Source organism: Suillus paluster (assembly GCF_016628075.1).
Source record: "Suillus paluster strain FC165 chromosome Unknown EDB91scaffold_37, whole genome shotgun sequence".
NCBI classification, from domain to species: Eukaryota; Fungi; Basidiomycota; class Agaricomycetes; order Boletales; family Suillaceae; genus Suillus; species Suillus paluster.
This window is the reverse complement of record NW_024537597.1, coordinates 272,218-287,537: the sequence shown is the minus strand read 5'-3', so window position 1 is coordinate 287,537 and position 15,320 is coordinate 272,218. Positions and strand designations below refer to the sequence as shown.

Genomic DNA, 15,320 nt, shown 5'->3' with positions numbered 1-15,320 from the left:
TTGTCGGAGTTTGAAATTCTTTCTTTTCAAAGGCTAAAGCCGCTTAGCACTTGCTCAACATACTACATGATCATTCCTCGACGCGTCTGCCAGATACGCCCGCGACGCGTGATACTGTCGGGAATTCAACCAACCGGTATCCCCCATGTAAGATCGCCTTCATTATTTGGGCACGGAACAGCTTACATAGCAGTAGCTAGGGAACTACCTAGGCGCACTGTCCAACTGGGTCAAGCTGCAAAAATCTGCGGAGCCCGAGGACAAACTGCTATTTTCGATTGTCGGATGGCATGCATTGACTCTGCCACAGGATCCTGCTGCGTTATTGACCGCGAGGAATGATATGCTGGCTGTTTTACTTGCCATAGGTATCGATCCTAACCGGTCGATATTATTCCACCAGGATCATGTATCGATTCATTTTATCGTACCAGCCCTTTGGTTAACTAGTACTCTAGAATCCTCACCATACTGAACTCTCCTGGATATTAAGCTGCATAACACCCTATGGGGAAGCTGCGCCGGATGACGACATGGAAGGTGCGGTCTTCCTAGTGTAGTTCAAACAAATCCTTATGTCCCCCTAGTCAAGATTAGCTGCGGCACGAAATTCTGCATCAGAGGACGAAGTGGACGAGTCATTGCTCAATGCTGGCTTATTCATGTATCCTGTGCTACAAGCCGCCGACGTCCTGGTTTACAAGTGGGCCTTCTTGCGGTGGTCATTTTGAGCACGACTGATACGTTGGCAAGAGCTACCCACGTCCCTGTTGGCGACGATCAACAGCAACACATAGAGCTCACAAGAGATCTCGCTGATATTTTCAACCGAACATTCAAAGGAACTTCTCCCCTGTTCCCCCTTCCAAACTACGTCAACAGTAAGTATCCGAAGTTGTGCATATATATCCATTGAATCATCCCCTCAGCCCCATCGAAGCGTATTTTATCACTCAAAGACCCAACATCCAAGATGTCGAAATCTTCGCCCGACGTGCAGTCCCGCATCTTGCTTACCGATACCGCCACTCAGATCCAATCGAAAATCCGAGCTGCTGTCACGGATTCCATCCAAGGCATCACCTACGACCCTAAGGACCGCCCGGGCACTTCAAATTTGCTTACTATCCTCGCTGCCTGCACGGACAGCGATGTCACGCAGGTCGCAAAAACGTATGAGAGCCAGGGTCACGGGGACCTTGAAACGCGATGTCGCGGATGCTGTTGAGGAATTCCTCAAAGGCCCGCGGATGAATTTTCGATCGCATTCGTCATGAAGCGGCATATCTTGACGAAACAGCGCGCCGTGGAGCTGCTCGCGCCATTGAACACTCCGAGGAGACGATGGTGGAAGTCAAATCACGACTAGGGTCTAGCACCACCTATTCGCGGTGATATGTCTGATAGTGGCAAGCCACCTGTGCATTAACAAATATAACTACAGTCTAACAATGCATTATCCCGTGATAACTTCAGGACAGAACCTTCTACTTTTATCAGTGAGCCAGGCACCTTAGTCCAGGAAAAATGCACTACATAGCCGTCGGCAGTAATGGAAGTATGATTGGCTCGATCACAAAAGCTTTAATAACTATTAACCTCAAAGAAGTTAGTCAAGGAGCTGATAGTAGGCAATTACATCATGGGGGAACCAGTAAGGCGGCCGTAGACTCACCTGATGCTAGATTCAGAGCTGATTTCCCCTCCGTCAACAGTTCATCCAGAGTCTCACCGCGAAGATCCTCGTTTCTCTCAAATTTGTTGGCAAGATGTTCTCTAATGTTCTGCCTGGCGATAGGCCCAGTCGAGTCCGCCCCCGTTCTCAGCATTAGCGTCAGGCGCTTTCTTGAACCCTCTCGTTGCCACCAGCTTTCATGCCAACCGAGAGATTGGAGTACCATTCTCGAATTTCCTCATACAGTGAAACTTACCGTCTTGAATCAGCGCCGATGATCCTGGTTGTCATACGTCCATCGAACGGCCAGTCAAAGCCAATCAAGCTGTCGCCCCGCCCCAGTCGTTTTCGCCATTTTTGGCACTGCCATGGGGTACACTATGACATCCTTCTTGTCGAACCCCCCTGACATCCAAACCAATCTTACCGAATATGGGATACCAGAACTGTCAACGATACGTATCCTTCAAGCCGCAGCCCTACTTCCACATGACTAAAACCGTTCCAAGCGCAAGCATTGGTGCTCTGACGGAAAATCCAATCCCTCTTTAAGAGGCTAACATTGTGGTCGCGTAGGCGAAGGCTTTGATCTGTCTCAAAGTCTATATCGTAATTCCCGCTCATGAAGAGGAGTTGCAAGTCCATGGCTGAGTGGTCTCCTTAATGAACATGCATGTATACACATCTAAGTATGATGATCTACCATTTCGCTCGTACGGGATGCTAACGCTGTCCTTGCGAGAAAGAAGGTCGATGTTCGCTCTCAATTTGTGTATACTGATCCGTCATACCGGCGGTTATCCTCGGTTATTGTTAGGAGAGATCTAGATCGTGCTGATCGAACGGATCGAATGATGTCTTAGTCATTAATCTATTTTAAGTTTTAGGGACATTTTCCAGCGTCTTTCGTGTTGTTCAAGTTTAACTGAATTCAAACTCAGACACATGAAGGTAATCAATCTCGTGTTGTTTTCAAACGACAGGTAGATCAAAATTGAAACCTGTCTTCGGGCCGGTCAGGAAATTGAAACAATTGAAATCCGAACTCCTCTTGCAAGCAGCAGATCTGAGATCCACAGCAGGTTTGCTGATATCATTCATATAACATAACACCTGCCTGCCGCGTATCCCCCGAACCCTTTTCGTCTTCCATGGTCTTCACTGCCCACCCCGTTCTCCGCGGATGGTCTCCATCCGTGGAGGATGACCATGACGTTCATCTTCCCGATCAAACATATTCCTTACCCAAACATTTTATGGCGTCCACCTCCTGTATCACTCACCAACCAATGGCTCCTTCCTCTGACCGGCGCGCGCAGCGTAACAGGAGTCGGGACCCCAGTTGGATCCCTCGACCTAGAAACGCGTTCATCATTTTTCGCTGTGAGTACTCGCGCACGCACAGTCAGGCTGCCCAAGACGGCGACGAGGAATTGGAGCCACAGAACCCTACAGCCAAGACCCTATCGAAGCGAGCGGCTGAGGCGTGGAAGCAGCTGTCTGCTTCTGAGAAGGACCATTATAAGGTGCTTGCAGACAAGGAAAGGGAGGAGCACGCCCGGCTTTACCCCCACTATCGTTTTCGCCCTATGAGGCGGCAGATTTCCGGGCTGAAGAAACGTCAATACGAGCTGTCCATGAGTAACAGCGGTTTTTCGCTGGATTCTTCAGATGAGCAAGTCGCTACTTCTATCGCAGATGCGGATGACGAGCCGCAAGAGGACGGAGGTGCTGCATATCAGCAGGCCAGTAGAGAAGGAAAGAAGCGGTAGTTTTGAGGCGTCCGCACACTCTGCGTCAAAAAGCACTCCTGGGAACTATATCGCAGATCAACGACGGTCGTCGTCTGTTCCGCTGCCTGACGTGTTCCCGATATCCATCATTCCCTCTCATGCTCCGAAGGACGATTTATGCAGGTCTCGCTCGGTCGAAGGACGAGATTGGACGCTGCGTCCACTGGACCATGTGTCGCAGGTCGCATATGCTCGGCTTGGCAAGGAAGTGGAAGCGCAGCCTCAGCAGTATGCTGCATCAAACGACGCATCGACCTTCGTATCCTTCGGTTTCGATGCATCAACTGGGGTACGTCTCCGATACCTTTTGCTCTCGATGTGTGCTAAGTCCTGCAATACAGGAGCATAACAGCTCGATGGGCAGTCCCTCGCGCTTGCCACTTGAGCTCGGTTACCAATCCCCAGAGAGCCGGAGCGGACTCACCTATACTCCCTCCTCCTTCACAGCCATCGCCTCTTCCCTTTCTGGCTGGGACGGCGAACCCTTTCCCCCCTGTATACCAGGGCAAACCATGTCGTCTCGAGAGGAGTTATTGACGCCATATGAAGAAATGGAGCGCGCACAAGCTCTGGAAGCTTATGCCCTCGGTTTACACAACTTCGACTTCTTCACCCATCCCCCTCCCCTCCCCGAATCATATCCTGACCCTGCGCTCGGTATTCCCTGCGATATCGAATACTCGGCACTCTTTCCAGAGCAAGCCGCGGGATCATGGGATTCTGAGATGCACCCTGTGCACAGCTTGAAAACCTGAGCTGCGGAGGTGATCTCCGTGTGCTGTCTCATGTAGCCCTATCCTCACCTGTTTCCATAGTCCGACATGCTTCACACCGCTTCTTCTTTACGGCTAGTCGATATTAACCTTCAGTCCCTTACTACCCAGTTCTACCATTAATATTCTCACCTCTCCACCATGCATATCCACGTTTCTCTCGGCTACCATTAATTCATGTGCATTATAATGGATTCGGTCACTTACCTTGTAGGATGCTGCTAGTACTGCTAGAAAAATAGGAAGACGAAGCTCAGAAGTCTTGTAAATTGCCTAGAATGTCACTTTACATAAGTTTGAGGTCAATCGGTCAAGTCAAAATTATAACGGCAAGCAGCGGTTACAAAACCTCGAGCTCGAGCCTACTACTATCACCAATCTCAGCAGCACCGTTCTTGGATTGGTCAGTAATTCCTTGGCCACTAACGACGAAAAAACGATGTCAGCCGAAGGAGACGGGTCAAAACGAAGACAGACAGTGGCAATTTTGACAAACGTCGCCCACATCTCTGCACCTTTCCTTACAGTTTTCCTCGTCGTTCATCTATCCGCACCAGCACTTGCAAATGTGGGAGGGTCGAGTTTGTCTTCCAATGTTATGGTACGTGATACGATAAGTAGCATAAAAGCGGTTCCAAGGAGATGACGTTTCAATCACGACTACTAGCTTCTCGGTAGGGAATACTACCAGACTGCTTTTGGAGAGAGGTATCTCCTCTTCACACCCCTGGCAGCCCACGTAGCTTCAAGTATCGCAAAAAGGATCATTACTCCGCGTTCCGCATCTCCTCGCAAAATCACGAGCACCCACAGCCTTGCGGCGTATTCGACTCTTCTAATCTTTCTTCCCATCCATTTCTACACCCACCGCGTCTTCCCTGCCGATCCTTCACCACCCATATTCGAGGTAGGACCCTCGGAGGTGGACTACGAGTTTGTCAAGACTGGCTTGGCTAGGTTTCCGTGGCGGAGCTGGGTCTTGTATGGCGGGCTAGTCGCAAGTGTAATGCTACATGCAGTCGAAGGCGCACAAATTATTCAAGCATCACGTTTCGCTTCTCAAAAGTTCCGTATGCGATCTCGAACGTGCAAGATCGTTGCGGCTGCAGCGGTGGTGCCTGTATTGGCAGGTCTGTGGACGGTTTCGAGAGAACCTCTTATGGTGTTTGCTTCGTTAGCGGAGCGGTATGAGGCGGTGTTCACTCGGTCTTGGGTGTATAGAATCTAGACTTGGGCAGTGCGATGTGGTGGATGTTCATGCGTAGGTGCGTGTATGTCTTGAGCTCAATAAATGTGCATTCCAATGGAAGCGAAATACAGTTTCATGTATATATGATTAATGTCCAGTTCCAATCCATAAGCACACCCAAAAGTACAGAATCTGAACATGTCCTTCGACCAAAAACCAAATAAACAATCTGTCGATGATGTTAAATCACTTCACATTTAGGAAAACTGATCCTCTTACCTTCAAAGGCCACAAGCAGAGGCGTTCGTTGCAACCACATCCACTGAGACTCTCCCCAAAAACACAGCCTGGTTCCCAGTAAGCGTATTCATCGCTTCCTCCGATAGATTGAGTCCTTCACTCGCAGTGTCAACAGCGAGAACTGCAATCGTCGTGGTGCCGTATGTCACTTCATAACAAGTTCCGCATGCAGCTGAATTCCATCCCGTGACAGTGTAGACACCACCGACGTTGGGGTATGTGGGCAATTGGCCGAGGGTTGTGTAGCCCTTGGTTATGAGCCCGTTTGTCCCGTCTGAACATGCGACGGAGGTGAGAGCTAGATCGGGGTTGTCGTAAGTGGTGTCGTATGAAAGGCTCTCGGTTACAGCGAGGATGGGAAGGGCGATAGCAAGGAGGGATATGACGGCTGATGTGAACTTCATGACGGGCAAGTGGTAAGAGGTTTTGCTTCGAGAGGCTGGCTGAAGGTAATTGCTGCAGAAATGTACCATGAACCGACTCCTTTTATCTGCTTCGTATACCAAGCCAGTCACCCCAAAAGAACACGCGCACGAAATAGACCAACATGCCATGCAGTGTTCTCGCACTCGGAATAAGATGTCCGCACACTTTGGGCGTCTCTTACAGGGTCAGCAGACTGGAGGGGTGCATGCTTGCCCGGTGAAAGCTATTCTTGGCCCACGTGCTCTGGCTGCAGGGCAGAGTGTTCAAGCCACTGAGGAACGGGAACACTAGAAGGTAACCGGCCTGTACGCGTGACTTCCTTCCACCTGAATCCGATTTCTCATGCAGGACAGTTCAAGCCTTACATCGACCGTTTGTCCGATGTCTGCGCACTGGAGCTTCCTGGAAAGGGAGAGGCGGGTCTCAAATGACGAATGTATCACTGGTCAATGATCTCCGGAGCATCAAGTCGGCAATTACTGCTATTCCAGCAGTGATAATGATCATGAAACCGCTTACGAATTCAACAGAGCTCGAACGGTCCGCTCCCTTGAGTCACCGTGAGAATGCCATGTCATTGCAAGGTTATCTATTAAGAAACCTCTCTCTGGCTTTTTGGTTACGTCTGAGGTCTTCGTCCTTGAGCTTTCCTTCAAGGGCAACCCACACATTCCGAGCATACTTTTCACCATCCTGCGAGAATTCAAATAAGGGGATAACGGTATTTTCTGGATGCTTACCTTCAAGAGGCTTTTGACCTGTGTGAGGTCAGACGTGCCTGTCCCAAGCAAGCGCATGCCTCGTAGCAGTGGTGTTGCATCTGACGGGAAGGAGTACAACACGAGGAGCTTGAGAGGAACCGAAGCTTCTTCTTGTAGCGTGGCATCTAGGAAATGTAAGGTAGGTAGCTGTCCAATGGTCAATCAATTTACAGTAAATTGTGAGCGAAAAACGACAAACCAAATTGAGGGTAAGACAAACTGGCCAAGATTGTCTTCCATCGAGGGGTTCCCCCTCATCCAAGTGGTCAGGAAGCTCGAAGTCAGCCACTTGGATCGTCTGTCGCGTATCCAGTGCGCTGCCGACATGGACCTGGTTCATCCACGTCCATCGCGTGAGTCGCGTCTTTCCGGTCGCCTTTCTTCGCCCGGTATTGAACGCTCTTTGTTCTAGGCACCTTGGTATCCCACAAAGCGGCACGTGCAGCCATGAAAATCGCGTCGAAGATGTTTCCTGCGTCAGAAAATACTATGACATCAAGGTTGAGCAACCAAGATTTCTTTCCGGGTAAGATAATGAGATTTTTTGGTCGCATTGTTGGATGAGAGAGGATAGAGTTTAGTATAGACGTCATGTCATGTTGTAAGTCATCCAGGGCATTCGAGGAAAGAAGTGGGTATGCAGTCGGAGAGCTATTATTTCAAGTTGTCTAGGTTTTCTTTCTGAAATATAGCGAGAGAACCGTACCAAGAGACAGAACAAATTACTCTTCCGCCATCTACACCTTCCCCATCGCCAACGGTCTCGACTTCCAGTTTTGCAGCAGCTACGACTTCGGTGCTTCCACCGCCATCGTGCGCGTTTCTACCGATGCTAAGGCGTGCGCTTCCATTTGCGAGGGGGGCAATTCCAGACTCGAGGGCTATGGTTCGAAAATCTGTCAAACCGCGACCATCTGCGCGTAATGGTGGATCGGATAGCAAGGAGGATTGGATGTAGGCCTTCTCAGCCTTAGATAATGATGCCATCCTTATTCGATAACTGTAAGTAGGTCAAGACTGTCGTCCCTTAACCGTTATGCCAAAAGGCAGTGATAATGATTTCATTATCTCGCCGGACGGTGTTTATGCTGATTATGGGAACTCAGGTAAGCCAACGGGCTTACAACACTCTCCCATGTTTTCAGATCTTTTTATACAGTCTTGACCTACGTATTACATATATATAATGAAAGCTCACGCTTCGAAGATTATCTCGGACAGTATTTATGCTGATTATGGGAACTCAGGTAAGCCAATAGGCTTACAATAACTCGCCAAAGATTTCAGAATGACTAGAGCCACCAGACTGTCATGTAAGTAAGTACTAGCGGCATCGGCTTTTGCAAGACATGTCTGCAGAGAGACATTCACCTTCAAGATGAGTCACTAGGTCAGGCAAGGCAGGAAGAGGGCACGCGTGTTGATTGTTGTTTGGCAACACCTTCTGACCTCACATAGTATGATGTCTCCTGAAGAGAACGTCCACAATGGGTTATCAAAGATTCCACAAGCGCTCTCCAAAACCCAGGAAAGAAAAGCAGTCGAGTATGTTGAAGACTCTTTCATGGAAATTACTGGTGCATTTAAGAAACGGTCGGCTCAGTCATTATGTTCAAGTTCCAGAAGTACTGAGAAAGATGTGGACAGCTCGGAACCGTCAATGACGAAACTCCCGACTCTCACAACGTATCTTGATGCCACACAGAAACTGCTGGCATTTATCTTGCAGATCCCGCCCATAGACCCATCCACGCACTTACGCACCACTTTCCTCCTCCGCCTCACTGGCGACGTCATGAATTCGGTACCGGGATATCCTCCAGAGATGAAGGAGCTTCAAACGCTACTAGATTTTCTGGATGACCTTGACCAAGCATGGTCAGCAGTGCTGAAGAATCAAGTCTGGGATCCAGCTGCAGGCGAGGGTGTCGATCTCATTGTACCTGTAGATCAAATCAAACCAGGAGATCCACCGATACAGTCCTCGCCTGTAAGTCAGACAGAACGAACGAGGTTACGCAGCCTTCTCGTCACAGGCACTGCTGGACTGGAGGAGTGGATGACAAGGCTGGATACGAACGGAGAGGACTATCAGATTGCGTTACAGAGGGCTGGTCTTCTCCAGGGCTTCGATGACCTTTTCTCAGAGACGTTGTCAGAGATGGGTACTTATGATGGTTCTACAAATGATCCTGCAGGAATAGAAGGGACGTGCTGAGAGGAGTTACTTGCGAAGCATGTCGTCCGTCGCGAGGTGGCAGACGCAGAAGTCGTCACGTATCCGTGGGGCCTGCCTTCCCTTCCCTGTAAACTATCAGTCAGTCCACATATCCCTTCCCTGCAAACCGCTCTCCAGTGACGTATTCCAATAAAAGCGACGCGAACCGGCCAGGAGGGCCCATGACTTGAATAGTCCTAAGCTGTCGAGCAGAGCGTCTTCCTCGAAGGAACAACAGCCTTTACTTTCTCCTTGAGTGCATGAATTTTCTCGTTTATCTGTGCCACAACGTGCCTGAGGTACTCGAGGTCATCTGAGGGTACCATTTTGAGCTTGCGGTCGAGGAGGAATTCGAAGACGTGGAAATCGGAATTTCGAAATGGGCGCACCCTGTCTTGTTATCTCGTTCTAATCCTTGATCAATCGTGTTCTGTGGAGGGAGGAGAGTATGTTCAAGTTGCAGTGTGCGTTGTTTCTGTGTCATGAGGTGTTCAACGTTTAGCGAAGAACAAAAATCAATACTACATAAGTTGAGTGTTTGAGATTTAAGGGCCTCTATTGCCAAGGCAGCAGTGAATTTGTCGAGACTCCAAGAGCCATCATATCATTGACCAAATTAGCAAAGAACAACTCAGTGTGCCATCAACCACAACACCAATGCGAAATCAGAAATATGAGTCACTGTCCAGGATGTAAGGTCATCGGACTAGGAAGCATTGCAGAATTTTATACCGGCAGGCTCAAGGCGGGAGGGGACGACTTTTATGTTCAAGCTTACTACATCGAGACTACAAAAGTTAACCGCATCGTAAGTACTTCAGTCATATCCTAAGTATTCAAATGTTCGAGACTTCCTCTGTTCCTTCATTGCCCGAGTGGCAGTGAAATTTGTTCAGGAGCAAGCACATTCATCAACTCAGCAACAAACTACTAGTAAATCGCGCGCCGTGCCATCAACCATACTGCACCGATGCGAAAGCAGAAAGACGACTTACTGTAGTTCACTGTCACGACATGCCACTCACTCATGAACATACAGCGATGATTAACTACCACGCGGGTGAGTCATGTGGTTAAATCCAGGACGCAAACTACTCATGCTCACAAGATCTAAGCAGTAGTGTTTAGGACAGCAGGGCTTAACATTGCAAACTGCAGGACATTTTTCACTGTCAGGGTCACTGGCAGGTATCGATGCTGCAGATATTGATGATGTCAAAGCAGCAACGACGGCGAGGACAAGGGAGAAACGCATGGTTTGTGACTCGTGAGGATGTGTGATATGGGGATAGATCTGAAGGGGACATTGGCAGCAGGAAGACGGCTTGTTTTTATGTGAACTTGAAGAACATGTCTCCCTTTCGAACAGGTGGTATTTGCAATGCCAGTAGATTGCCACGTACCTTGTGAAGCAAAGTATGTTGGCGTGTAACAAAGCTAAGCAAGGTCAATGCTAGCTCGGTCGAGAACTACTGCAAAATCAAAATGTACTAACCAAGTGGCACTAATATACAGCGCGGCGCTATTAATTGCCATGGCAGAATGGCTAGAAGTAATATTTGTATTTTGCAAAGTGCCTTCAAGTTGCGAGTCGCGTTGTGTCAGCTTCATCAAGTAATTGACCCGAAAACGATAAAATCTTAGAAAGCTCTATCTGCTATAAAATTTGCATAAAATTTATCAAAATTGTACTCCACATGGGAAAGCTTTGAATACCCGGACTAAGTTGGATGAAACCCGCCAAATGTACCATTGTGACAGTCTGGTCACAATTACCTGTAGCTAATCCCCGAGATGGCAAATATTGCAACACCTACCAGCTGTGGCAACGGAAGATTAAGTTGTTGAGAGTGTCCGTCGTCGCCAAGTTGAATACCAGTGGCAATATACTGCAATTCTGGTCGTGGCATGTAACTTTTGACTGATTTTACCTCTTCCACAATCTCCAACCAGATGACAGTCTTAGATAAAGGCATATATGGCCAGACTCCTTTGGAGTAAAACTGGCTACGCCCCAAGGATTCCGAGTGTCCACAATGTGGTACCCATCTATTTCAACACGGTTGTCTTTTGCAAGCTGAGTTTGTCATTGTGCCCTTGATAAGAATTCCTGTGGGGCTGATGTTAGGTATGTGGTTGCGACTCTAGCCTTGATTTCTCAGATCTACTAAGTATACAATGTGTATGACGAGCGGCAGTATATTATCATCCTGCACAACCTCGATGAGGTATGGTCACCGAATACAGAGTTAGTGAGTCCTTTTATCACCCACCAACTCTCCCTAGACACCGGGGTCAGCTAATGTCTTCCAATGGCAGATTGTTTTGGATGAGGGCTGCCTTTAGTCTAAGGGTGCGGAACAATGACAGTGCAATTACCTCTGTCAGCAGGTTACTGAAGTATGGTCATCATATACAAGTGTGTGACTGAATTTGTTCTCAAGAAAATCTCCCTGAATGCCATAGCTGGACAGCGGTCCCAAATCCCAGACTCCATTATAGACAGCTACAAAAGCTACCACAGCGTTAATCATCGGTAAAGTAGTTTCTTCCGTTGTCATACAGTCAAGGTAGGATCACCACATTCAATTTCAGCTTGTTATTTTCAATCATGCAAGCGCAAGCGGGATGTTAGCCGCAGGTCTTGTGTTGTGGGGCCTGCTCGTATGGATAATTACTGCAAATGAGAACAATATGGCAACTTGTTATCATTTCACAGCAGAATTTCAGGGTTTGCCTTGTGACCACTCTAGCTGGCACACTTGCTTGTGAGAGTCAAAAATGGGGTATTATCTTGAAATTGTATATATTACATATGCTCAAATGAATGCTACAAAGAGGCTATGTTCAGATTCGAAGATTGTTTCGCAGCAAGGTGTTTCTGTCGGATATTTGACAACGCGCTGTTAATGCTGAGAGGTCGCTTGGCAGCAGAGGAAGTAGGAAATACTTGGCTAGGTACACGGCAATGTATGAGCCTCGGCGACATGATAAGAGCAATGACAATACTGATTTCACCATGTCAGCAGTTCCTCAACTTCCTCAGATTCGTCAGGATCTTCCAGTAGGTCAAGGAGGCTATGGTAGAATGTCTCCAAGTCTGTGGTTGTGTTGGTCCTTGAAAACACCGAGGAGGAACTTAAAGCGAATTGGACCTTTGGTCAATGTTACAACCATCTATGTACAGAAATATGGTGCGCGACGAACCTGGGTTGCAATATAAGCTATGGAAGCAATGGTGACAGACTTCATGCCATGGAGGCGAGCATTACCAGATTGCGTCGCTTTTGGTTCCTTGTCAACCGAACTTGGAGACGTGAAAACGTGCTTGTAAGCCTGATGGATACAATTTAGTAAAGGGGCTTTGTGATGACGCTTGTTACCCACACATACAAGTAAATGGCTCCTAAGGAGACCACACCACTGGATCTTCGGGTTTGTAAGTATGGTGGGAATACAAAAAAACTGGCCATTGGTCTCCACAGACCAACAGTTTGCCACTTCTGAGGTTTTCTTTGGTCCTGTTGAGAAATAAGTGCAGGAAGACATTGTGAGGACTGTGGATACCAGTAAAACCAAAACATACTGTGAGTCACTCCAGTCTAATCTGGTGGGACAAAGTAGGGATCCTGTAAGCTCATGGTTGAATCCACGGTCAACCTTTGAGTTTCTGTGTAAAGGAGGCTGGATCGCCTCTCCTCTCAGGGAAATCCAATCAAGTATTGCAGACTTTAATGTTTTCATGTCGTCACCTCTCGCCCCTGCAGCTCCCTTGCCAATCTGTAAATCGTAAGCTAAAACTCTGACTGTGCGTGTAGAGAATGGTGCACCAGTTCTCCAATGTGAAGGATATTCTCTTCAGACCCGTCTCGCAATCGCTCAAGAAGGCCGGGATAAGAGTCTAAGAGCTGGTCGAAGACCCGATGTTCTCGCCGCTCTCTGTGTAATGCATCAGTCAGTGAATGAATAGAAAGATAAATGACCTTCACTCAGCGGAAAAATCCTCCAGTGGAGTATCTTCCATCTGTTCCAGTCTCAAGATACCATTGGTGAGCAAGGAAGGGTAGTTGCATAGCGTGAATACTGTTTGACCAAAGTGGCATCCGTGAGAGACAAGTGGATCAGATGAGGAGCTGGGTGATAGGATGAGATTGCAAAATCCATGGCCAATATTGGAGTTGCTTACATTTTTTTTCAGGGCCCCATTTGGAGGGCTGACGAGCCACGCTTGCTCTGGAAGTGGAGTCGTTGATGGTCATGAGAGTTGGAGAAGAAGAAAGCGTATGCTTCGCAGATGTTGGAATCCAGCTTTTATGAGCTGCATTATGCTATGTTATATAAACAGCGACCCTGACTCTCATGACGGCCAGCGCCCGGTCACAGTGACTGGCGGCCAAGTAGTGCCTAAGTGACTGGCGGCAAAGTAGCGCCTAAGAGACTGGCGGCCAAGTAGCGCCTAAGAGATTGGTGATGCGACAACCAGCCCAGCCTGGTCCCCAATTGGTTGCGTACCAAAATATTTTGAACACTGTAAGCTTGAATGGGGAAGGCTAGAAGAAAGCGCAGCATCATGAGGGATAAAAGGTCTCTGGACACAAACCATCTTGCTATAACTCGCTAACAGAGAATACATCTGCCAATATGCCACAATCCTCGTGTCAGCCCTTCAAACAGCAAGGACATATTATAAACTTAAGCTTGCGGTAAACCTGATTACTCACTACCCCTGCGGTGGCCCTGCTGACTTGAATGTCTCTCATTAGGATCGAGTTAGTGTGCAGCACTAATCAAAGGGGTGAGGAGCTCACCAGTCATGGTATAAGGTCCGTCAATGCCATCTGAAGTCACTTCCAAGACTCATTGTATACTAGTGAGGTGGATGTTCATAACGGCTGTCCCTCAGCGGGGAACAACGAGACTCACATTCTGCCAGTGGAAAGCCACGAACCAGGTGAGATGGAGTCCATAGCCAACCTCAAAGAGCAACTGCAACTTGCAGAATTCAGCTGTTCAAGGCTTAAAGAGGCTCAAGAACTGTACCAAAAGTACAGACTTCGTTGGTTAGAGGAAAGCTATTGTGCAAGGGTGTTAGAAGGATACGCATTGCACGGGATCAATACTTACTCTCCCTGTCAGATCACATGGGACACTCCTTCTCCCATTCAAAGTACATCTGATGCGCCTCCCTGTAACAAACTGACTGTTTTGTCCAGGCGATGATGATGACGAAGTTGAGTAAATACATATCGCAGCATCGTGCAAAATTGTGGCAGTATATATGGATTGAGGGATGCAGAGAAAATGGGGGCAGTTGAGGGGGGCACGCACACAAGATGATTAGCTGATGCATGTGTAAACAAAGCTTATCAGGCAGACCTGTACAGTTTAGTCTGATGTCCAGCTGTGTACCAACTTGAGTGAACTGACTAGCACGCACATCTAAGACAGAAGTTACCCACAATCTCAGTCAGCCAAATTTTGATGGGAGAATCAATCATCAGCGTTGGGAATGCGCTTGCGGCAAAGTGATTTCCGTCCGGAATAGAATAGGACGATTCTACATCAGCCAAAGCAGTCGGGGGATTGTTTACCATCATGAGGTCCATGGAGACTGCAAATGCATACCCGATAATCCCAACAACTAGAAATTGTTGAATGAATTTGCAAATAAGGGATCTCTGCCTTCAGAATGAGATATGTATATGACTTGCTGACTGGGAGTTGCAGAGAAAGAAGTGTGACATATCCATATTGTCACGCACTCGCCTGCCATGTTAGGGCAATACATTCAAGTAACATTTTCGAAAAGGTCGACCACCTGTAGCCGTACGAGCGATCAGAATGCAGGCATACAAGTGCGAATGTAATTAGGGTATGTAGAAATGGAGAGTTTCTACCTTATGTAGATTGGTTGTGGGCTACAAAAAAATAGTGACACTAGTAGCTATGCCGCATTTATGGCTTACGTGGGTAGTAATAACTTGTCCAAATTGTGTCGCTCATTGTCGTGCTCTAACTTTCGGGACAGCGACAATTCCTCATCGCCAGGATCAGTCCAGGACCAAGACTAGCGACCGCCAATGGAATTACAAGGCCCATCCCTATAATGAGGCTTAGCCCGCATGCAATCCTTGCAGACAAGGGTAGCCCGTATTCAACTGTGAAAATGCCTGCAAGAAATCCAA

General features: G+C 48.0%; 7 protein-coding genes across 7 annotated transcripts; 4 read left to right on the top strand and 3 right to left on the bottom strand.

Moving 5' to 3' along the window:
* Positions 1-30: 30 nt before the first annotated feature.
* On the top strand, positions 31-1,625 carry EDB91DRAFT_1141640 (uncharacterized protein). The gene is made up of 8 exons (XM_041319019.1): positions 31-147; positions 197-409; positions 517-540; positions 588-703; positions 754-881; positions 930-1,211; positions 1,280-1,347; positions 1,370-1,625. Exons 1-8 carry the CDS (start codon positions 67-69, stop codon positions 1,427-1,429), a joined length of 972 nt encoding a protein of 323 aa, XP_041175828.1. The 5' UTR covers positions 31-66; the 3' UTR covers positions 1,430-1,625.
* Positions 1,626-2,617: 992 nt separating this feature from the next.
* EDB91DRAFT_1141633 (uncharacterized protein) lies at positions 2,618-4,471 on the top strand. The gene is made up of 3 exons (XM_041319018.1): positions 2,618-3,403; positions 3,426-3,757; positions 3,810-4,471. Exons 1-3 carry the CDS (start codon positions 2,827-2,829, stop codon positions 4,221-4,223), a joined length of 1,323 nt encoding a protein of 440 aa, XP_041175827.1. The 5' UTR covers positions 2,618-2,826; the 3' UTR covers positions 4,224-4,471.
* A 61-nt stretch (positions 4,472-4,532) lies between these two features.
* EDB91DRAFT_496774 (uncharacterized protein) lies at positions 4,533-5,661 on the top strand. The gene is made up of 3 exons (XM_041327472.1): positions 4,533-4,842; positions 4,909-5,506; positions 5,562-5,661. Exons 1-2 carry the CDS (start codon positions 4,681-4,683, stop codon positions 5,467-5,469), a joined length of 723 nt encoding a protein of 240 aa, XP_041175826.1. The 5' UTR covers positions 4,533-4,680; the 3' UTR covers positions 5,470-5,506; positions 5,562-5,661.
* On the bottom strand, positions 5,513-6,242 carry EDB91DRAFT_1141620 (Cerato-platanin). The gene is made up of 2 exons (XM_041319017.1): positions 5,710-6,242; positions 5,513-5,659 (listed from the first exon to the last, which is right to left on the bottom strand). Exon 1 carries the CDS (start codon positions 6,201-6,203, stop codon positions 5,712-5,714), a length of 492 nt encoding a protein of 163 aa, XP_041175825.1. The 5' UTR covers positions 6,204-6,242; the 3' UTR covers positions 5,513-5,659; positions 5,710-5,711.
* EDB91DRAFT_1329593 (ribosomal protein S5 domain 2-type protein) lies at positions 6,243-8,029 on the bottom strand. Its single transcript, XM_041325325.1, has 6 exons — positions 7,624-8,029; positions 7,262-7,568; positions 7,117-7,215; positions 6,897-7,064; positions 6,505-6,849; positions 6,243-6,450 (listed from the first exon to the last, which is right to left on the bottom strand). The coding sequence occupies exons 1-5, from the start codon at positions 7,902-7,904 to the stop codon at positions 6,742-6,744; spliced, it is 963 nt and encodes a 320-aa protein (XP_041175824.1). The 5' UTR covers positions 7,905-8,029; the 3' UTR covers positions 6,243-6,450; positions 6,505-6,741.
* A 350-nt stretch (positions 8,030-8,379) lies between these two features.
* Positions 8,380-9,135, top strand: EDB91DRAFT_1055374 (uncharacterized protein; the record flags this gene model as incomplete). Its single annotated transcript, XM_041313912.1, has 2 exons — positions 8,380-8,510; positions 8,565-9,135. The coding sequence occupies 2 exons, from the start codon at positions 8,380-8,382 to the stop codon at positions 9,133-9,135; spliced, it is 702 nt and encodes a 233-aa protein (XP_041175823.1).
* Positions 9,136-11,965: 2,830 nt separating this feature from the next.
* Positions 11,966-14,102, bottom strand: EDB91DRAFT_1237997 (uncharacterized protein; the record flags this gene model as incomplete). The annotated part of the gene is made up of 8 exons (XM_041321653.1): positions 11,966-12,089; positions 12,154-12,290; positions 12,343-12,471; positions 12,557-12,656; positions 12,722-12,915; positions 13,000-13,003; positions 13,125-13,268; positions 14,059-14,102. The coding sequence occupies 8 exons, from the start codon at positions 14,100-14,102 to the stop codon at positions 11,966-11,968; spliced, it is 876 nt and encodes a 291-aa protein (XP_041175822.1).
* Between the last annotated feature and the right edge of the window lie 1,218 nt (positions 14,103-15,320).

Coding starts and splice junctions, on each gene's coding strand:
- EDB91DRAFT_1141640 (XM_041319019.1), top strand. CDS start 67: ATGATCATTCCTCGACGCGTCTGCCAGATACGCCCGCGACGCGTGATA. Junction 882..929: donor CCTTCCAAACTACGTCAACA/GTAAGTATCCGA, acceptor TCATCCCCTCAG/CCCCATCGAAGCGTATTTTA. Junction 1,212..1,279: donor CGGGGACCTTGAAACGCGAT/GTCGCGGATGCT, acceptor TTCGTCATGAAG/CGGCATATCTTGACGAAACA.
- EDB91DRAFT_1141633 (XM_041319018.1), top strand. CDS start 2,827: ATGGTCTTCACTGCCCACCCCGTTCTCCGCGGATGGTCTCCATCCGTG. Junction 3,758..3,809: donor GTTTCGATGCATCAACTGGG/GTACGTCTCCGA, acceptor CCTGCAATACAG/GAGCATAACAGCTCGATGGG.
- EDB91DRAFT_496774 (XM_041327472.1), top strand. CDS start 4,681: ATGTCAGCCGAAGGAGACGGGTCAAAACGAAGACAGACAGTGGCAATT. Junction 4,843..4,908: donor GTTTGTCTTCCAATGTTATG/GTACGTGATACG, acceptor CACGACTACTAG/CTTCTCGGTAGGGAATACTA.
- EDB91DRAFT_1141620 (XM_041319017.1), bottom strand. CDS start 6,203: ATGGTACATTTCTGCAGCAATTACCTTCAGCCAGCCTCTCGAAGCAAA.
- EDB91DRAFT_1329593 (XM_041325325.1), bottom strand. CDS start 7,904: ATGGCATCATTATCTAAGGCTGAGAAGGCCTACATCCAATCCTCCTTG. Junction 7,065..7,116: donor TTTGTCTTACCCTCAATTTG/GTTTGTCGTTTT, acceptor ACCATTGGACAG/CTACCTACCTTACATTTCCT. Junction 6,850..6,896: donor AGGTCAAAAGCCTCTTGAAG/GTAAGCATCCAG, acceptor GAATTCTCGCAG/GATGGTGAAAAGTATGCTCG.